General features: G+C 37.9%; 2 protein-coding genes across 4 annotated transcripts; one reads left to right on the top strand and one right to left on the bottom strand.

The window, feature by feature from the left end:
- Positions 1–4563: 4563 nt before the first annotated feature.
- LOC129157097 (uncharacterized) lies at positions 4564–16430 on the bottom strand. 3 transcript variants are annotated; one of them, XM_054736257.2, is made up of 8 exons: positions 14532–16430; positions 14329–14377; positions 10780–10867; positions 9853–9918; positions 9678–9737; positions 9524–9571; positions 9384–9437; positions 4564–7058 (listed from the first exon to the last, which is right to left on the bottom strand). In XM_054736257.2, exons 3-8 carry the CDS (start codon positions 10864–10866, stop codon positions 4704–4706), a joined length of 2670 nt encoding a protein of 889 aa, XP_054592232.1. In that variant the 5' UTR covers position 10867; positions 14329–14377; positions 14532–16430; the 3' UTR covers positions 4564–4703. The 3 variants fall into 3 exon arrangements, with proteins under 3 accessions (XP_054592232.1, XP_054592231.1, XP_054592230.1); XM_054736256.2 differs by lacking the exon at positions 14532–16430 and having other exon boundaries at positions 14329–14441; XM_054736255.2 differs by lacking the exons at positions 14329–14377; positions 14532–16430 and having other exon boundaries at positions 10780–11476.
- On the top strand, positions 13324–21900 carry LOC129157099 (BEN domain-containing protein 5-like). Its single transcript, XM_054736264.2, has 8 exons — positions 13324–14089; positions 14352–14470; positions 16430–16713; positions 17191–17315; positions 17837–17869; positions 19080–19138; positions 20349–20556; positions 21600–21900. Exons 1-8 carry the CDS (start codon positions 13936–13938, stop codon positions 21734–21736), a joined length of 1119 nt encoding a protein of 372 aa, XP_054592239.1. The 5' UTR covers positions 13324–13935; the 3' UTR covers positions 21737–21900.
- Positions 21901–22373: the final 473 nt, after the last annotated feature.

Below are 22373 nucleotides of genomic sequence, written 5' to 3'. Positions count from 1 at the left end.
ACGGGAGGATCCTAACCTGGAAGAGAAGCAGCCGACATCTGCCTGACCAGAAAAAGTACCCAAGGACCAGGACGAGAAGCAGCTGACATCTGCCTAACTAAAAAAAAAAAAAAAAGGATCACAGACTAAAACCTGGAAGAGAAGTTGCTGACTACAGTAGCGTGCCAAGCTACCACCACATCCTGCAGGACGAGAATCTTGATATCATCACCCCCTGCAGCTGCCTGGAGCCAGTGAAGGGACCTCAACAGGGGGAAGAAGTAACCACCCTATGAACATTCTACAAGGGTTCTATTTAACACCCTCATTTCTTTTACAAGGGTAATATTTTACACCCTCCACCTGCTGACCCAATTATCCAGATGCCCTTGTTACTAGCCAATCCTAACATCTATTTGGGAGGGGAACCCTCTGATGAAAGTGATGACTCTCATGATGAAGAAGATGTTGTTAGAGTGTGAGAATATTGAGTGATTTATGTAACAATCCCTTAAACTGTTTATTTCTATGAGTTTTTTAATTGTGTTGTTTTTATTTTTTGATCATTGATGTCCTAGGCATGCCCACTCTGTGCCAAAAGGCGTTCGCCTCAAAATGAGGGGACATGGGGGAATTTTCCCTATTTGACGTACGATAATTAGGGTTTTTCGCCCTCATACGGTGAGCATGCGATCCATTCATGTTGTAACATGTTCAGTTAAATATATGATCATGTTTTTTGTATTAGTTTACTGCTAGAAATATGAGAAAATGTAATCTGATTGATTGTTTGTATTTGTATTTTAAAACTTTGCTTATTTGATTCTTTTTGATGAAATTTGGTGTTGTTGTTTTGATTTCCTACATCTTTGGTGAACTCTTAAAAGAGTTCAAAAGGGGGATTGAAAATATATGTAACTCTCATATAAGCTCTTTTATTATTCATTCTTACATGCTACTCTTTTCATTATGGGATCATGTTATAATATAAAGGTCTCTCTGTGTTTCTCTCCTGCACAAGCTCTTAAAACAGCTGCAGGAACTCCAAAAGGGAGTGAGACATTGCAGTCTCTTCTTGTACCAGGTTACCAAGGATGTTTCTGCTTATCTTAAGAATTACAAGTTCTTGTGACATGTTAGATCCTGCCTAACAAGGCAATATATATATATATTTACCTTATAAGCTCATTTTATTATTCTATGCTATGGAAACTCGCTCAGATACTCAAGGCCTTCACACAAAGATTAATAGCTGTGTATCTTCTCCTGCACAAGAGAAGGGAGTGTGCACATTCCATCTCCACTCAGTGCCTCTCGGTACCAGTGAATGTATCTTCTCCTGTCATGAATGTATCAGGATGTTCCTGGTAATCTCAAGGATGTATGTTCTAGTGATGTATTAAACTGTCCGCTAACAAGGATGTTATTTTCACCTGTCATGATCATTGACGTATGTACATGGCAAACTGCGTATGTAACATTCCTGTAATCTCCAATAAAAATCAGCCGTTTTCAGTAGAACGGCGAGAGTCTGTCCGAAGCAACTGACGGGAGCAGGTCGCGGGACCTGCTGTATGTTGTAAAGGCTCTCCCCCTCATGAGCGGTGAAAACAGTGACTGGACTTCTGATCATTTGTCTCCTCGTTCTGTCAACTTAAAAGGTGTTTAACTCCATCTTCTCCGTACCCGTGCTTGGTCTAACAGAAGAAAGACCAACAATACATTTCTCTCACTTCAGAAAAGCAATGGTTTGCCATCCTAAACCATTTATGGTTCTGTTGTAAACCACCCTGCATACTCAAGCCTATAAGAATAAAAGTTGATCCTTACCTCAGCGTGAGCTTTTAGTCGACAACTCACAAAGCAAATGACTCTGTATTGTTCTGCAGGTGGGCTGAATTGAAAGAGTGGCGGGAAGTTGGTTCAACAAAGATCTGTTGAGCTTTCTTAAAGCTCATTCTAAACAATTTTACACGGCCAGCGACTTCTGACAAAGCAAATGACTTCTTTTTTTTTTTGCAGGTGGCGGGGAAGTTTTAAAACAAAGATTTGGTTCATTCTAACCTAGTCGGCATGGAAACAATTCACAAAAGCAAAATGACTTGCTATTGTTTCAAAGAGCCCTGCTGGAAAAACCAGCATAGACCAGCATGGCTTCCTTGCTGGTCTTTGCTGGTTTTTGCTGGTCCATGCTGGTTTGGTGCTGGTTTAGCTGGTTTATGCTGGTCCACCAGCATAAACCAGCTAAACCAGCTTCCTTGCTGGTCATTGCTGGTTTATCCACCAGCAATGTCTGCTGGTGGCCAAAGTTGATCCAGGGTTTGAATTCCAGCCCCATATCTTTAGCCGCATTTCTCCCTCCTCTCTCCCAAGGTTTCCTGCTTCCTTGCAGTGTGAAAAACTGCCAGTAGTGCCCAAAAAATTGAGACCAGTAATGTTTAGATTGCTTTGGGGAATGTGTTTTAAAGTGCTTAGCTTGATACTGTTAATATGGTTAATTCTCTCTCTGATTACAATTCTAAAACTATAGTTTTCAATCACTTTCAGTTTTGATGTTTTGGATGAATCTATGAAAGCACTTTAATAAAAACATTCCTCCATCAGACACAAGCCACACTGAAGACAAGAGCATACATATTTTAGTACATTTAATATTAGGAAAAATAAGTAAATAAATAAAATAAACAGATTCTAAGATAAAAAAAATGGATCTATGAATAATTACACAATAGTCAATATTATCTTTATATACATTTATTATATAAAACAAACAAATTGTAATTGTTTCAGCAAATGTTAAACATCATAAACATTAAAATCTTAAGGGAATTTTTATTGCTATTTAAAGTGGCTTTAGCAACTAATCAAGATTACATCACTTTTGTTCACATTTTAACATTGCAGTTTTTCGATAAAATAGTAATATTTTTCCATCCATCAATAAACACTGTGTACATAAAGTAAAAACAAAACTTAAAGATTTGAGCAGATTAAAAAAGGTGAACACTTAAAGCATGGATCTTTGGTGTGTTCTTGCTGTGTTCTGTTTCTAATTCAATTTCTAGTTCTTTTTAAAACACAGGAAAGGTTTTTGCTTTACCTGCTAACGTTTCGTTTGTGACTAAAAACATCCTCAGAGCTGACGCCAATGGTGGTGTCACTTCCTTCTCTGTGTATCCGCGGGCAGCAGAGGATGTTGTCGCCCTCTGCTGCCCACTCTCCCCTCTCCGATGATGCAGTCCCATGTGCGATCCAACTCCATCGTCCCTGTTCATGGTCCCACATCCACGTCTCCTCATCTCGATAGCTTCTTTTATCCATCTTTTGTACTTCTGTTGCTCGGTTTTTATGATCCTTGTGTTGTCCCAGTCCATTATATGGTTTTCTCTTGTGCAGTGATCTGTTACGGCTGACTTCTTTATAGTGCTTCGTCGCCAACTCAACACACGAACAATAGAACACAGAAAGGAGTGCGAGAAAGAAACAAGTCGAAAACACACAAGAGCAGTGAAGCAAGAAGCAGAAAGCACAATAAAGAAATCGGCCGTAACAGATCACTGCACAAGAGAAAACCACATAATGGACTGGGACACAAGGATCATAAACAGCGAACAATAGAAATACAAAAGATGGATCAAAGAAGCTATAGAGATAAGGAGAAGTGGATGTGGGACCATGAACAGAGACAATGGAGTCTACACATTGGATCGTGCATGGGACTACATCAACGGAGAGGGGAGAGCGGGCAGCAGAGGGCGACAACGTCCTCTGCTGCCCGGGGATAAATGGAGTAGGAAGTGACGCCACCATCAGTGTCAGCTCTGAGGATGTTTGTAGTCACAAACGAAATGTTAGCAGGTAAAGAAAAAACTTCCTGTGTTTTAAAAAGAACTAGAAATGGAATTAAAGCATGCACACTAAAAAAGAAAAGTGCACAGGCAAAGAAATGCTCTTTGTAGTTGGGGTGCTTTACAAAAAGACTATTTTCTCAGTGACACCGAGCATTTCTAATGTTTAAAAGAAATTGATCAAAGTTTCATCTTGTGCATGCTAAAAATACTACAGCCATCAAGAAAGGTTTTGGAACAAGACCACTTGACCACTAGAGTTTGCAATTTTTCAGAACAGTTGTGGTTATTTTTAGTACATGTGTCAATGATGTTAAAAATGAACCCATCAGAGGGAAGTCAATACAGTTCTTTGTCTTCACCACCAACTGTCAAAAGCCAGCTTGATTTGTGGGAGCAAAATTCTACTTCAAGGCTGCAGCTTTCCAAAAGGCATCGTGCAGATAGAACCAAGTCTAGCACACCCACAGCAGGTTGGCCACACACGTGAGCTGGCCCTCTCTCGAAGAAGGTGCATGCTTGGAGTGGACTTTCAGCATGCGCAATGTTGAGGAAACTGGTCAAATGAGTGCATTTTATGCAAGCGCGGAAAAGGAAGTTGGTCTCCCCACTTATGGCACAAATCAAACCCCATATTGTGTTGTTTCCCTGTCCCCTCTGAAGAAGGACCTTCCACAAATACAAAATCCTGGTGTTCTCCAGTACAGTGAGGAATGCTCAGAACTGTAAATCAGGAAAACAAAGAAGCAAGTTCAGACACATGGCACAGCACACAAAGTCCACTCTCCTGGGCAGAAATCTGAATCAGCCAGAACTGATCAAGAGAAGTTGTGAAACACAAGAGAAAAATGTTACCTACAGAACGACAACCAAAGACTAGTCTCTTTCATGTTGGTTTGGAAAGTCACAAATGTAAGTCTCATCACCAGTTTTCAGGACCAGACATTTCTGCTCTAACCTGTCTACTGGAATCAGATCCACAGTAGGTCCCCTACTTATAAGTCTAATATGTGACTCAAATCTGTACCCTTGTGGTAAAGGGAATGATGCTTGTGTATGAAACTTTTGGAAAAGTACAGCAATTTCTGTACCACACTCTGAGGGAAAAGATATAATGCTTCGAATCTCTCCACAAACACCATCACTCAACTTTCCATAACAATCCCTTCTTCTCTTACTGAGGCTGTAGCTTTTGCTGGTATAAACCAGTCCTTTGTGCACCATTCTCTTGTGTACCACCATTTCATCTGGTGGAACTTTTTCTGCAGAAATGAAGGCACTTTTCTCTTCCTCAGTTGTCTCAGTAACCCTGCCATTATCCAGAACAGTTGTGTCTTGATATCTAATGAAGGACTTTACTCTTGAGTTATTTGTGAGCTCCAAACAGAAGTTCTTTACTTGCTCACTAACTGCAAACCTTGTACTGAAAAGCGGAACCGTTCTATGCAACAAGAATTTGTTTACAATCTGCAAAGCTACACATTTTGTTCCGTGAAACAGTTTCAACAGACCACCATTTGCATTTTCAAATACAAATGCTGAGTGTGCCCAGAGCGGCCCCCACAGTTTCACAGACTTGGACAGGTGCGTTAGCAAGTGTACATTGAATGTCATAGATGCTTCTCCATACAACAGTTGAAACCTTGCCACGAACTCGAACAGCATCTCATCTGCTTTGTTGATCTCTTCGAATGTGACATTCTCCTTCAAAAGCAGAAATACTGCAAACACCAGCAGGGATAGGTGCTTCACATAACGTGACTGAAGCACCCCATTCAGGACTGGCAAACTGTAAAACAGGAGCCAAGCTCGCCACTCTGAGGCTTTCCAGTACTTGAACTCTGCAATGGGTCTGGGAAGTCGTGTAATAAGGTGTGGTGGCTTGATTTCCTTGATCCTGTTTTCTAGCACCCTCATTGTATTTGGACTGCCGATATAGTAGGGTTGATCACTGCCACTCAACAGAAGCTCTGTCAGCTGTCTAATGACACCAAGCAAGACAGCATGCATATAGTCTGGAACAAACCCCCAAACAATGTCAAAATAAGGCATGTTTATCAGTGGTGATGGACCTTTCACCCCTCTGACACTTCTGTGTTGTTCTACGGCCTGCTCCATATCTGCAATCATTTTATTAGCCTCTCTCTCAGGGTATTCTGTGGCAGTCACAGTATACTTCACCTGTTTTTCAACGAGAGTCCCAGGGTGTAAACAGAAGCCACAACCAAAATACCCATTAAACTGGGTGGTGTTTTGCATAGCTGGTCTTGCCTTTGAGTCCACACAACAACAGAGTCCAACAATTTTGCTGTTCACCAGAGCTCCACATTTTCTCCAGGACACACCTTTGGATGCCAGTGTTTTTGCCTGATCAACAAATAGTTTTAGAAAAATTGGCATGACTGGCTCTTGAGCACCAAACCAAAGACCTGCAAGCATTACATTCTGGAATCTCAATTTGGGAGGGAGTTCATTTAAATGCAGCTGGATGGGCCATATTGAAAATTTGGAAGACTTGTAGACAGGTGAACCATCAGAATTAAAATTAAATGACAAATTGGCCGGATCTGACAGAATGCCACCTGGTTTTGACAGGTTTTGATACATTTCACCATCATATATGTCAGAGATAACATGTTCATTCTGTTGCCTTTGGTATCTGTAGTTCATGCTGTTTTGAATTTGAGGGTTTTCCATCAGTGTCTGAATTTGAGGTGCAATTGGTATGCTTATGAAAAAGCTTGCACTGTTCAATGTGCTAATTTCAATGGGAGCACTACAAATTGTACACTGAACAATGTTTTTTTCTTTTATGTCTTCTTGTTTGCCAATGTATAATTTGCAGGTTTTGCAGTAGAAGTGAAATTCCACTATGTCAGAAGAGTTCTTAAACACTTTGTTGAACAAATATTTGGATCTCGGTAAAACCTCTTTGCCAAACAGTGCATTTATAAGCTTTAACAAATCATCAAGTTGTGTTCCTGTTATGTTATGTCTTGCTGCATGACTCATTACCATGAGCAGTGCTTCAGCCCTTGTTGTTGTACCCCCTGAAATTAGTGCAGAATCCATGTCAGTGTCAAATCCTATCTGTCCAAATGGGTCGTCCTCTGGAAGGTCTTCAATGTTTGAATCAACTTGAGGATCACTTTCAGATGAGGAATCGCACTCAAACTCCTGGCTGACGTCACTTGATTGCAGCACAGATAAGCCACCAGAAGAAGTTGTGGGCTGTAGGGTGACAATAAACACACATTATTGCATGTATCTACCAGCAAAAACAAATGATAAAAGCAACTGATCGGGTGACTGTATCGGATCGATTCCCCTCTTTACTTGGTGCTAAATTATTTTTTCGGTTGTTTGGACAAATCTTGTTTAGAGATCAGGAAACCGATTTATTCATTATTTATTTATTATTAAAGAGGCCATTTCATTCTGACCTGAATTGGAATGTTTATTATGTGAAGTGCCTTGAGACGACTCTTGTCGTGATTTGGCGCTATATAAATAAACTTGAATTGAACTGAATTGAATTGAATTCTAATTTCAGGACTTTGTGGTTATTTCTTAAGTATTAACCAGTAATATGAAACATTTTACATCTAAAAAACGTTACGAAATACTGATTAACAGACCATTCAATCGGTCTGGGTCAATATTCAGGTGGTTCCGGCTTGTTCCATCAGGCAGCTTCGGCTGCTGCTCGTTCATACTCATTATTCGAATTTGCTAGCCTCAGATTGGCTAACAAACTAGCCTATGAGAGCAAGATATATCGTTTCCTGCCCCGCTGCTCATTGTTAACACCGGGCGTTCTCTCTTCCTGTTTGGTATGCTACAGCTTTTAGCATGCAGCATGCTAGGCGTGGTTTCAACCGCGAGAGCTACCGAATACTAACAAACAAAGGAGTTGTGACAAATCAAATACAGGCCATTGGAACTCGCATTTTATCAACACCTGCATAGTTTGGGATTGTGTTTTTTGGTTTGGGAGACGAACCCCTCCTCCGTAACCAGGTTATTTGTACGGAAGCCCGGAAAGGTAAAAAATCCTCAAATGTATTTTTCCCTACTGGCGGATAAAAATGTATTGAATAGAACAGAATAGATTTATTAATCCCACAGTGGGGACATTCACTCATTACAGCAGCACACACACTTAGAGAAGAAAAATAAGATTACAGGTAAAACTGATTCCAGCCATGTTTGCTTTCATAACTTCAACAACATCATGCTGATGACCCACATGAACATAATCCTCTGTTAGTCGATGCAGTTACATCACAAAGTTAGCTTAACATGATAAGATTACTTTTGCTTGGCAAAATACAACAACAGGTAATATTACGAATGACCCTAGATGGAATTTAAATCCTTTTACATTAATCATAACTAAAAGTTCCTGGGAGACATTTGTGACATGTAGCTGTAACTCTTTACTGCTGACAGATGATGTGAGTCCTTGTAAACCACCCCCCGATGGGACGCACCCAAAGCACCACATATACCAAATAACACCCAAAAACATACAGTCCGATGTCTCAGAACGACCGTCTTAGTACGTCTATGCACCCCCGCTCCAACGGTGCCGAAAAAGTCAGCAAGTCCGGGTAAACTGGACGCTGCTGCCAACATGAAACCCAACAGAGACGCTCTTTTCACGACTAAAATGCTAGATTTTAAACGTTTTTGAATTGTAAACAATTTGGTACGCTTAACATGATTAATCATTTTTAAATTAATCGGCACACCCCTTGATTCAATGAATTCTTTTTATTTAGTTTTTCTTAGGTTATTTCCATCAGAAATGACGTTTTTTTTTTCTGGTCTTTGATGCTGATTTCCATATTAGTTTCCTCTTTTATTGATCAGCCCTAATTTACTCTGCAGTATTAATTAATTTCTTTATCCCTAGTTTTATGGGTTAATTTTAGTTTGATCTATATAGCTTTTCTAGTGTTCACTAGCCCGTATGTTACCCCTTATATCTGTTGCACTCTTTTTGTGGATTTTTAGCGCCTTTCCATTTTGCCAATGTCCTGTTTGTGGTTTTGAAGGCACTGTTACGTTAGATCTTTTTTTTCCTGGTTTAGGTCTCTTTATACTGTAATTTCTTGGACCATTGCAGATGTTCTCCCTCTTTTTAGTCCAGCATTTAGAATACTTTTTCTCTACATGATATCTATTTGTTTTTACTTTCCCAGAAATGTCACTTATGTCACTCACCTGTGCTGCTTGATCATTATCATGAGATACACATGCTGTCTCTCCAATTTCCGTTATTACAGTTTTTCAGTTAATTACCGGATCCTCTGATCTGTTCAGTTTTTCGCTCATTCTGTTTTTGCCAACTTCATGTCGAGCCTTCTGTTTTATTTAATGTTTCTTGAATAGACCTTGTAATTTATTTTTTTTATTAACTCACTACAATGCCTCACTTCAGTGGACTGCTGTTTAACACTTATAATAAACAGCAAAGATAATAGAAAAACATTGCTTGTGTATAAAAATAAGAATTGCCGGTATTGTTGTGTGATTTGGTTAAAAGCTTACCAGGTTGAATGTCTCATCTGAATCAGACTCCAGACAGCCACATGGAGACATGGTCTGAAGAGAATGTAGAAAAGGCACAAACACAGTAAGAAACAGAAATGTGTAATAATATTATCTTGCCTCACATATTAGTCAATCACCTCAACATCTGCAGCATCTTCTCTGCCACATTCAGTGTAGGGCAAGGTCTAGAGACAAAAGAAATTATTTGAAAAGATTTTTTAGTTCATTTCTTTGTACATTCAGTTTGTAAATATCACAAACTTGCACATGAGGTTTGGTAAAAGAACTTACAAGGTTGATTGTGTCATCTGGATATTCCGGGAAATCAAAATGACCAGATGAAGACGTGGTCTTCAGAGGAGGTAGAAAAGATGTTACTAAGTAAGAAAGTACCACAACACTTTGTGCAGGGCAGCACAGTGTGAAATCATGTTTCTATCAATTTAAGAATACATGTAACCCTCACCTCAAAATCTGCAGAATATGGACCAGAAGTCACTTGGTCACAGCTTTCACTGCTCAAGGGAGAAGTCTGAAAATATTTACAAAACCATATTCCCTATTTAGTATCTTCAAACATCAGCAAAGGCAATGTGATAGATCTGTTAAAGAAAAAAAAAAGTCAAATTTCATTACTGCATTACAAAAGGGTTATTGTAGGTTTCAGAAAGTTACAATTAAGACCTTTTAAGACCGCTATGAACAAAATGTTAGACCAGCATGACACATTAACACAAAGTCACACATTAACAAAGTCTGTTTGAGTTGGAACATCTCAGAAGCATCTGATGGCAGATGTTTTGTTATCCAGTCAATCAAAAGAACTGACCTGTTTAAACCTAAGACATAGTAGGGCTGCACGATTCTGGATAAAATAATCCCAATTATTTTTTGCTCATATTTAGATCATGATTCTCTCACAATTTTTTCCCCAATTTAAATAGTTATTGCACGTATTAACTGCAAATCAGCTTTGTAACAGCTGACACTGAAAATAAAAACAATAAATAAAGGCTACTGTTGTTTTATCCTGCCAGCTCGCTTCTGCATCACATGGTATAAGGCTCCGCCATTATCAGTTGTTGAGGGAAAAAGAGGGAGCACTTTTTTTCATGCAGATTATGTCCAGGTTTAAAATGCGGTACAATGATTGTGGTTTTTTTTTTTCCCTTTTTCATTTTAATTGTCATTTCAGAATGAGTTTGCTTGCAAGCATGAATTGAAATCACAACCTTTAACGATTAATTGTGCAGTCCTAAGACATAGAACAAAAAACTGGGTGGGCGTTGTTCAGACTTAAGTCCTTGAATTTAAAGTTATGTATTTTAGACTTTTTTTAAGACCATTTAAGACCCTGCAAGAACTCTGATACATCTTTCATGAGCTAACTTACATCCAAAGTCTCTCTGTTCCATCTTGCAGAGGGTAACTTGATGGTACTGTTTGGTTCCAGGTACAATTTGTACTTGCGCTTTGGCATTCTAAAACAAAAATGAACATCGATATCAGTAACAGACATGATTCGTGAATAAAACCATGGTAAATTTAAACAGTTACACTGGTGAAATTCAGCTCACTTAAGAAATACCATTATTTGAAAGTATTAGTCAAGTCACCATTTCAAAAGTCCAAGTCACACTCAAGTCCTTAGTGCAGGGGTCGGCAACCTGTTCCCATCAAAGAGCCATTATTACCCGTTTCCCACGGTAAAGAAAACACTGGGAGCCACAGCAGCTGTGGCGTTGTGGGCGGGGCCTACACTCAGACAGCAGAGAGCTGCTTTAACAGATCACAACAGGTGACAGCAACCAATACCAGTCGCTCATGTACCTCAAAGTTATCTTTCAACAGAAGATTATTAAAACAGTTTGTTTCAAATTGATCCAAAAAAAATGTAGCCCATCTGCGCTACAATATTTTGATATTTTTCACCCTTCTAGTGGTTTTAATAGCTGAGCAGGTGACGCTTCTTGAGGCGTCACACATAACTGCTCTGTCTCGTTGGACTGTTGTAATTAAACATTGTACTGAACTAAACTTTGCATTAATCATTGTTGAAAAGGATCCAATCAGGTAGTTTTTGCCCTCATTTACACTGACGGAGGTAACGGCACAGTGTGCATGGCTCTGGTGTTCATCCGGTTTAATGTTTCTGTTTGCAACAATTTTCACAAGAAGGTAAAACAGTTAAATGACAGGATTCGCACTGACCGGATTTTTCCCGTGTTTGACTGTTTATTTTGATGGAGAAATCTCAAACCTGCAGATGCGCTGATATTTTAATCGTTATGCACATCGTAGAGGTAGCTACATCAATCAGGAAAAGATTCCCATCAGAACATCTGAGATGAACACTGAGCTCAGCGCAGCTCGCTGTCAGCGCATGCGTATGGTGGACAGCAAGATGAAGATGTGTAGATTGGGGGCTTGGAGCGCATCGCATAACCAGAACCATGCAGGAAGATTCAGTGTTTTCTAAACACGGTCTCTCAGAGACTTAAAAAATGTCCCCTGATTATGAATCTTTGGCTGAATAGCACTTGTTCCTGTCTCCAACACATCAATGAGCCTGTCTGAAGAACAGTCCAGAATCTCATATCCTCTTCAGCTCAGAAAGCGCCTATAGACTTATTGGATTATGCACAAACAGTTGACCTGTTCAGGTTTACGCAGACAATCTTTAACTATTCATTAGTTAGTTTACAAGCAGAGAGCCACATCAGATGGATGAAAGAGCCGCATGCGGCTCCAGAGCCGCGGGTTGCCGACCCTTGCCTTACCCCGGGTTTCCACAGGAGCCGTCAGCAGCACGTTACTGCAGCAGCACGTTTTGCTCGCGTAAGCTGCTGCTTGGCCCTTCCCACGAGACGCAAAGCAGCAGGGGAGCAGCTGTCACCGACAGGGCACGAAGTCACACGAGTGACTTCGTCAGTAAACACAACAACAAGCAGGAGAAAACTACAACATGGTTTGTGTTTTATGTTCTGTCCGTTTTATAATCGCCAATACGGACCTGAAAAACAAAGGAGACCGCTAGCTAGGTGATAACTTCTCACGGGGCCGCACAGTTAGTAACTTTTTCTTTAAAGTAAAGCAACCGGAAGGCAGTACGTTCTTTATTCTGAAAATCTCGGGAGCTTCTCTCCATTTCCGCATCCGATTTCCTGTCTTTCCTTCCCCAAAAATGTCGAACTTGACCCGTTTCAGAGGCATCGCGCGTAGAAAATAGAACCGGCGCGTAAAGGCCGCGACATGCTGCTCCTGAGACGTGGCCGACTCGCGCTGCTGACGGCTCCAGTGGAAACGGTTCTGTTGACCACACGGTTCCTATCAGCAGCTATGACGTGCTGCTGCAGTAACGTGCTGCTGACGGCTCCAGTGGAAAGCCGGGGTTAGTGTGCAAGTCCAAGTCTCATAGGATTAATCCAAGTCAAGTCACTGGACCCTACTGGGCAAGTGTGAGTCCAAGTCCCTAAAATAATCTTCCAGTCCAGGTCAAGTCATTATCACCTTTGAGCAAATCACCAATCTGAGAGAGTTTATAACTACAATAATGGCAGCTATACATGGTTTATTTTAAAATAAATTGTACTCATATCAGGCGAGTCTTTCATCATGAATGGTCATCATGTGGTGGAAACAATAGCTAGAAAATTACATTAGAAGAACAAAATTCTGTGCAAACATCTCCCTTTAACAAGAACTGTAGATGTTTGTTTTCTGCATTTTTAGTTAATGTTTTTTTGTATTCACTGAAGTTACTCGTTGGTTACAGTATTCAGAAATGTTAGTCAAATAAGAGTAATTGTGAACTACTAAACACTTTGAATAAATTATTTAAATCTTAAAATTAATTTTAAAGTACTCAATTAAATGAAATCATTAAATTTAAATTAAATAAAAATTTACTAATTATTTAATTTTATTAGTTTATTTTATTTCATTAATTTATTTTATTAAAATTATTTAATTATAAAATTGAATTAAATGAATATGCAACATTTTATTCGAGTAGAAATGATAAAGTAAAACTACCCGTAAAAAGTATTTTTCCCCCATAAAGTTACTAAAGGAAATTGGCGGAGTGAATGTAACAAGTCCCTACCCACCTCTGGTGGATAATAAGTAATAATAAATCACTTTTTTTTTCTAGATGGATTGTAGTTTCAAAAAATGTCAATGTTTACATTTAAGAAATATTTCAGATATAGTGTCTGCAATTAGCTATTAACATTTAATGAGTCAAGGGTCACTTATTCTCCCTTAAAATAAAAAATAATTGGTTGTAATCAAATCCCCACTATGAATTGAGAGGGGGAACTGGGAACTACAGCATCCTCTGCTCAGTGCTCACGCGCTTCCCGCCGTTGAAGTCAAAGCTAGCTGGAGGGGCGTATCTCAACATTAGCATTAGGACCAAGATCAAGAGCAAATTAAGTTGCGGCGTCACGATTTAAAAACTAAAATATTTTAGACCTTATTTCTTTTTAGACAACAGTTATATTTAACTAATTCGAATTTAGGAAACTAATTTTGTTTGCCTTAAAAAATGTTTGCTTATGTTAGGTATATAGACGACGGCTGTAAAGAAATCGTTCCAACAACCTTTATCAAAGATTTTGACAGCCAGAAGGATACCAGCAAAATTTACTGGGTTCGCTGGCAAGACAGTTTTTTCAAAGCTCAAATATTAATGCTGAAGGGTAAGTCACGATCTCACAAACAGTTTTACTTATTAATAAGGTCGACCTAGGATGTGTAGTTAACTTGACTGGCTGAAATCTCTGTCTACCGCTCTAGTCGAGCTAGCTAGTGTGCTATTAGCTTTTAGCTAGTTACGATAGTGTAGCGTTGCTAAGTTAGCGTTCCTTAAGAACAGAGCGAATAATGAAATAACTACATAAAATTATGTACAGTATAGCCGATGCAGTCAAATACTTACATGAAGTGCTGTTTATATTCCAGACACCAAAGAGGACATCGAAGAGGAGCTGTCAACGGGGAAGAGGGTCCGTGTTAAAAAAGTCATGGATCCCAGCACTTCACCGCTACCTTCTGAGGCGGAGGAAGCCAGGACAAAAAAAGTATATTCTACTAGCATGTTGGCAAACATTAGGCAATGTTCATTAACCACTCAATACTCACCAATGATGAATAAATGGGCCCAACGTTGGTAAAACAAAAATGAAAAGACAAATCTTCACAACTTTCCAACACACAAATGCGCAGCTGCTTCCGATCTTCTGTTTTTTCTTCTTCTCCTTTCTTGAGGGGTTTTACGGCGGTTGGCAGCCAACTGGGAGTTGCAGTTTTTATCTTTACCTTTACTTTTTACCGCCCCTACTGCTCCGGAGTGTGCATCAGCGATTACATTTTATTTATAAATCCAGTGTAATCCGAATTTTTTTAGAATTATAAACTAAAATCTTTATATTAAATTGTTAACCATCTTCCTTAACCTTTCAATCAATCATGATCTATATTATATAGACAACAAATAAAAATAATGTACATATGCATATCTGTCAATGGAACATACTCAGTTTAAATTAAAATGGAACATACTCAGTTTAAATTAAACACCCAATTCTAATTTTCTACTGAAAAGGTCATTATATTACTTACTGACACCCAAATTGTGTGGATAGATATATTTCATATAAGAAAACTCCCAAATAACCAAGTTTTTCTCCAACATATTTCATTAAATAAGTTTGTTCCATGCAGATTCCATCTCCATGCAGCAAGTTTCAGCTGTCTGGCTCATAGTATCTCTTTGAATTATTTTTATTTTATTTTTGTGTTTTACAGCTACTACTCAAAACGGGGTCTGAGTTTCTTATATATATAAATTTGTAAATCAGCCTAGTTTGAAATAATTAGTTTTAGGCTTAAAGGAATAGAATCCATAACATAACAATCAAGGAGTCAAGTCAAGTTTTAAACCCAGAAAGGAATTCTACATATGTAAAAGTTAGACCATCGTTGTTAAAAAGTTGTTTAATGAGAAGAATATTATAATCAATCCAGTTCTGTAAAAACAATGTCACATCTAAATAAATATCCTGGTTATTGCAAATACTGTATAACACTTAGGGAGAGAAATTATGCTTTAAAAATGTAATCAGATCTTTTCAAAAAATTTCACAAATATCGTTAGAGATCTCAAGGGCTGAGCTTGTATTTACTAATCGAGAAAGACCCTCAGCTTTGGGAATTAACACACGTCCAGGTATAGTTAAGTCCTTCTGTAACCATAAATTGCATTTGTGTTACAAAGACGATATTAGTAGATCACCATTTTCACTTATTTCCACTGTTTGATCCTTTTCTGCTGCATAGACAATAAAGAATAAACCCATTCTTACATATTTATTTCACACCAATCAAAATATTTCAGGCAAATTTACCGAAATTTTAAGAAGTCAATGTAAAATTAATCATTGGTCTTTTTTGGTCTAATTAGAATTTTAATGTTCACAAGTTAAAAAATGTTATAGTTAATGTGTTTTTTAAAGTAGCTCAGTGCATGCTCTTAAATGGAGAATAAGGTTAGAAAATAAACACAAAATGACAAAAAAAAAGTTATGGCACTAATATTAAGAAAGAGAAGAAGTCGTCTGAGCAAATTCGATATTAACAACACAAAACGAATACATGTAATGTGGGTCTAGACAAAGAAGTCACTTATCAGCTATTTTGGGAAGACATGGTCTATTTCAATGAAAAAAAAACATCACAACAAAAAACGCATTAATAAGGAATCAGCAAGAGAAAGTTGTTTTGTCAGTGTAAGCTACAAATGTCATTTACAAGAATATGCAAACTCAGTCCTTTCTGAGCAGATCTGTGTCCAAAAGTGTATTGTTACTGGAGTGAATAAAGCCAACATCAGGCCATGACATTAGGTTAAAAATTATTTCCAGTAATATTGCGCTTGCTTTGTGTAGCATTGCTTAGTTTGTTAGTATGTGAGTTTGCTAACTTTAAATCTTATGAAAGTCATACTGTAATTTTAAGTTGTGCTTTTGTAATGTTTACAGACAACTCAGAAAAAGGCCGCAGAGGAAGCAAAAGATGTTAACCTACTGGCCATTCTGCAGGAAAGAAAAAACAGAAAGAGGAACTCTCCACTCTGCCCTACCAGTACCAAAAAAATCAGAGAAGATATCCTCAGCGATTCCCTCTTTGAAGATGATACTGAGGATGACGATAATGATGGTGGTGTTGTCCCACAGAAACTTTATGAGGAGGCAATAAAAAAACAACGCTTTTATCAGAAAAAGTATAGTTGCATGTGTCTACAGCAGCAGGAAATGGAAAAAAGGTAAGTTTTGAATAGCCTTGAAAAATAATTTTGTATTATTGTTAATGTGTCCTAACAATATACTGTAAATCTACCTTTAAGCTCTAGTTGGATTCAGTCTTGTTATTGTCCTTGCCAAAAGTAGATGGGTGTGTAGAATATTGTGAATAGCAATAGCATTATTTGGTCCTGTTGAAATAGGCTGGGTACTTTGATCAAAAATATGTTTTTAATTATTGAGCCTTATTATTGAATCTTTATATTTCAAAGGTGTGTTTATACTTTTAAATTTATATATTTGGTAATATAATATTTTGCTACTTGTTTTTGTCACACAACTACCACATGCTGTCCAGATTTGGCCTTTCTGAATGCTGTGCACATGTGCAGCACTACCCATCTGCACTATAGGCAGCTAGATAATTTCACAGATAATAATTAACAATTTTTTTATCATTTCCTAATAATATAGTCATTACATATTTTCTTCTGTTTAAGAATGCAGGAGCAAGAAAAGAGTCTTTCAACAATGGAGTCTGAAAATAAAACTCTCCGAGAGCTGAACATAGAGCTGCAACAGCATCTAATGAAGGCGCTGAAGTCAACCTCCTCCAAGAGCAGTGGTGAGGACAGATCATTTCCCCTAAGTCTCTTTACTAATGCAGTTGTACCTAAAACTGAAATGTGTTGTGGGTATTTTTTAATGTATACTTCTGGGCTTAATGTAAATTATCCCATATAAGGAAATGTTTCCCTCTGGGCTGGCAGTCCCAAACCCCTCTTATCTTGTTGAAATGTTTTTGGGCAAAACACTGAACTTAGACAGTTATGCACCCATTTGTTTGTGAATAGGGAAAAAGATAGAAAAGCAATATATATTGTAGCTCACTTAACTTTTACAGTTGCCTGACGCTCAGAAACAAACATTTTAACAAGGATATAAGGACAAAATATATACATTTATCAAGTAGCTGAAGGTAGCAAACATCAAAAACACTTTGGAAGTGACCATTAGTTGCAGTACTTCAGCTGTGAGCTTAGGTATCACTAACCTAATAAGGTTTGGGAAACATATTCTTTGTTGTTGTGTTTTCCATTATTTCCTGTGTTCATGATATGCTTATTTTCTCTCTAACTGTTAAAGATCCTGCCACCCAAAACTCAAAGACTTTATACAGTAAGTGCAACCAAAATTTATCAACATTTAGAATACAATTTTTTTTTTAAATTTACATTGTTAAAATAGATTTCTACACTTGCAGTACCAACTTGATATAAGTGAAATCAGAATTGTGAACTAATTTTACATTTTCAAAAGCCCCCTTAATTTAGTCAAAGTGGTCTCATGTTTGGTTTTACATGTTTGTCAATCTTAAATGTTTCATGTCATCACACAAATGTAAATTTTACTCAAAGACAACACAAACACAAAATGGAAGTTTTAAATCAAGGTTTTTATCAAGGGAGAACTGAAAATCTACACAGCCCTGGGTGAGTAAATGATTGCGCCCTCAGCTGAAACTAGTGCTGTGTTGAAACATTTTGAAAAATTGATTCTGAATCAATTCTTCTAAGAAACAAATCGTATCAATTAAAAAGTCCAAGAATCGTTTGGTTTAACATTGTTTGCCTTTTCTTTAAAACTAATGAAAAGTAAGGTCTGAAAGGGTTAACACAATTTTTTCAGGTGAATTGTTACTCAGTGTTGCATCATTTCATTTCAGCAATATAATTAAGGTAACAGCTCACAGAAAAGTTTTCAAAAGCAGTGACCCATGTTGAATTGGAACAGATTGGGTTGAATCGAATTTTGTCGATTCTAACTCTTGAGAATCAAAATCAAATTTATTCTTGAAATGAACCAATACCCAGCTTTAGCTGAAACATAACTTAACAGCGGCTCATCACACCCGACTTCTGTTTGTCCTGCCGCACAGAGGCCTGATTCCTACCACACCTGTTCTCAGTAAAGAAATCAATCCTGTCAGACTTTCCTGAAACAGTGAAGTAGATCAAAATATCCTCAACATCATGCAGAGATTCCAAGACATTCAGCAACAAATGGGATGACTTGTCGTAATTTGGCGCTATATAAATCAACTTGAATTGAATTGAATTGAAGCTGCTAAGGGCAGCCCAATCGAGGTAATTGGGTTTCGGGGCAATCACTTTGTCACACTGGGCCATGGAAGTTTTGGATTTTTCTTCTCCCTTACTCATAATAACCCTCATTTAAAAATGGCCTTTTGTGTTTGTACTTGTGTTGATTTTGATTTAAAGTGAGACAGTTTTGGAAAAAAATTATCCATTCTCCACTTACACCATGTGGCTTCTTGCTTGGTTTAAGCAAGACACAAATGCTGAATATTTTAACATTCTTTTCATAGTTGCAGAGTCTGGCAGTGAAGATGGAGTGGAGACACCTAGGTGTCCAGAAGGAGAGGAGGTACTGTACTTCCCCTGCATACAGTATTCAAATACACACCACAAGTGTAGCAACACAACTCATATATGGGGTGCCATTTGTAATGTTACACAGTAAAAAATTATCAGCAAAATTTTTAATCATTTATCTTGTAATCAGAGAAAAAAACTAGGTTTCATTTTTAAGCACTTATTTTCACCTTGTCATTCATGTATTTATAAATGTTAAGTTTCCTAGCTAAATATTTAGTTAGCAAGTTAAATAAAGCCCCAGAGTGTGATATTTTTACCTGTTTACTATCAAATCCTGCGTTTCCAGTTCACAAACTTGTCCATCCATCCGTCTATCCATTTTCTGAACCCGCTTTGTCAATGCGGGGGGGGGGGGGGGGGGGGGGGGGGGCTGGTGCCTAACTCCAGCAGCCAACGGGCAATCAGGCGGGGTTCACCCTGGACAGAGAGCTAGTCCATTGCAGGGCAACACAGACACACAGGACAATCAATCATGCACACACACACTCACACCTAAGGACAATTTGGACAGACCGATCAACCTAACAGTCATGTTTTTGGCAGATTTAAATTCAAATACAGTGCAGAATTTTTCCCTGACGACGGCGCAACACTGACAGTTTTAGGCAGAATATTTGAATTTTAACCACGATGCACTGAACTGCCAAATTATTGACTGCACGTGTCTGTAGCATGATTAGACACTCCTTTATATAGTTTATCAGCAAAAAAAAAGTGATTTGGGGGTGACTTGCTCTTTAAAAACTAGACATTTAGCCTGTAAAAAAATGTTTAAAAACAAAATATTTGATTTGAAAAATGGATATTAAATTAGGAAGCTAAATATTTTGTTCCAAACTAAATGTTTAATTTTCACAATAAATATTTTGTTTTTAAAATATATATTTAACTTGTTAACTAAATATTTAGCTAGGAAACTTAACATTTATAAATACTTGAATGACAAGGTGAAAATAAGTGTTTAAAAAATGAAACCTACTTTTTTGCTCTGATTATGAGATAAATAATTAAAAATATTGCTGTTAATTTTTGACTGTGTAACATTACAAATGGCACCCCATACTCAAATAGCAAAATGTGTTTTCATATGTAGAACTATGAAGAACACCTCTCCATCATTTGTTCACAAGCCAACTAACTTTTCAGTGTATTTGTTTTAGACTTGTGTGGGTGTTTATTTTTATTTTTATTTTTGTCAGATTCACCTGGGAGGAGGAGTCTACATCCGGAGAGAGGCCTGGTCAAGGATTAAAAACCAATCAAAGGATTCTTTGTTTGTGAAGGAGCTTGCAGTGGCAATCTGGGGAACAAAGACCCTAGGCCAGAAAAGCCTTACAGGGAAGGCGTGTCCTACAACTAAGAGCACCAGGCAGCCTTTAACCCCAAAGAAGCTGGAAACATTGAGAGGTATGGTATTTTTAGTTGGATTTGCAAAATGTTCTTGAGTGTTGACAAGTATGAAGGAGTAAAAGTGCACAAATAATTAAATATATCAATAGACAAATGCTTTAATGTCAATAATAGATAAAATTGAATTTGAACTAGGGTGGTCATATTTCCATTTCCCAAAAAGAAATCACACTAGGGCTGGGCTATATGGCCTAAAATCAACATCACGATATATTGAGGATTTAACCTCGATAACAATTTGTTTGATGCCGTTTTACCTTGGCCCCCAAAATGCATTGAAACAGCCCTGGCTGTGTGACTGAATTTGAAGGTGATCTGAATTGTATCAAATGTATAAATATTACATGTGTATAACTTATTGTTTTATTCAACGTGTAGTGGAGATAAATCTACCTATATTTTACTTTCAAACACTTTACTTTGTTTTCTTGTTGCTTTGTTTTCTGTCCCATCTCTCATCTTCCTGCATCTCCTCTAAACTCTCCAGAAAAACTACTACTTGGCTTCTTACTTTTTCACCTCATCAGTTACTTTTGAGCAGATCAAAGGGATCTCCTGACCGCAAAGTGTAGTAGGCGTTTCAATGCTGCGTCGGTGAGGTGAAACACCGCAGCACACGGATAGCGGAGCGCGTCAAGCCATGTGTTGTAGTGCAACACATGGCTTTTACAAACATATACAGTACCGGATAAAGGACACATCCTTTTATGGAGTAGTTTTTCTTTGTGGTGTTTCTTTTCTTTGGACCTCTTTTCTACATTGTAGATTAATTGACATTTGCTATATTTTGTTTGCTACACATTTCCATATGTTTTCATTCATTGTTTGATATTTTCAATTTTAATTCATACTATAGAAGAAAATGAAAAAAAATCTATATTTTTTGTTTTCAAACTTTTGACTGATACCCAATACTCAAGTAACAATGAAGCAAACATTGTTGATAATATATTGCTTGTAGGAAACCCTGTTCATGCTTATGTGAATGATTTTTTCAAGACTTAATACTTAGGTTCTTGTCTATTTGTATTTCATTTCAGCCTGCTTCAAAGAGTGGCTCATCAACAAAAAGTTGGAGGAGCCCGAGCTGCAAGCAAGATGGGTAAAAGCAGGGCGATACCTTACAGAAAAAATTATGGACATTAATAAACAAAAAAACAAAACCCCCAAGGACTGAAATGTGGCATTTTTTATGTTTCATGTTTTCATAAGGTAAGTTAAATTAGTTACTTGTTATTAGTGTTTGTTCTTATTTGTTATTAGTTTGTTTTTTAAATGATTTGTATGCATTTTGTTACCACGTTCTTTGTTACACAAACGTAATAAATGTACATACTGACTTGAAAACCTTACCTTGTCTTTATTGTAGTAGTTACAGTATGTAATATTTTCCAATATTCTGTCTTATTGTAACAAAATTCAGTGTGGTTGTTCAGTACACTCGTATCCTCTGGGAGAATTTGTACTGCTAATCAGCATCCCATGCATGGACCACCATTGAATGCTGCTCCAATAACATGGACCAACAATCAATAGTGGTCCATGCTGGTCTATGCTGGTTCAGCTGGTAACCAGATCCATGCTGATTACCAGCTGAACCAGCATAGACCAGCATGGACCAGCTAGATCAGCATAAACCAGCTAGACCAGCATGGACCAACATGGACCAGCATGGACCAGCTAGACCAGCATGGACAAGCAAGACCAGCTAGACCAGCATGGACAAGCAAGACCAGCTAGACCAGCATGGACAAGCAAGACCAGCTAGACCAGCATGGACAAGCAAGACCAGCTTGACCAGCATGGACAAGCTA

This window comes from Nothobranchius furzeri, chromosome 4 (genome assembly GCF_043380555.1).
Source record: "Nothobranchius furzeri strain GRZ-AD chromosome 4, NfurGRZ-RIMD1, whole genome shotgun sequence".
In the NCBI taxonomy this organism is placed as follows: domain Eukaryota; kingdom Metazoa; phylum Chordata; class Actinopteri; order Cyprinodontiformes; family Nothobranchiidae; genus Nothobranchius; species Nothobranchius furzeri.
This window is presented reverse-complemented; position numbering and strand designations above follow the sequence as displayed.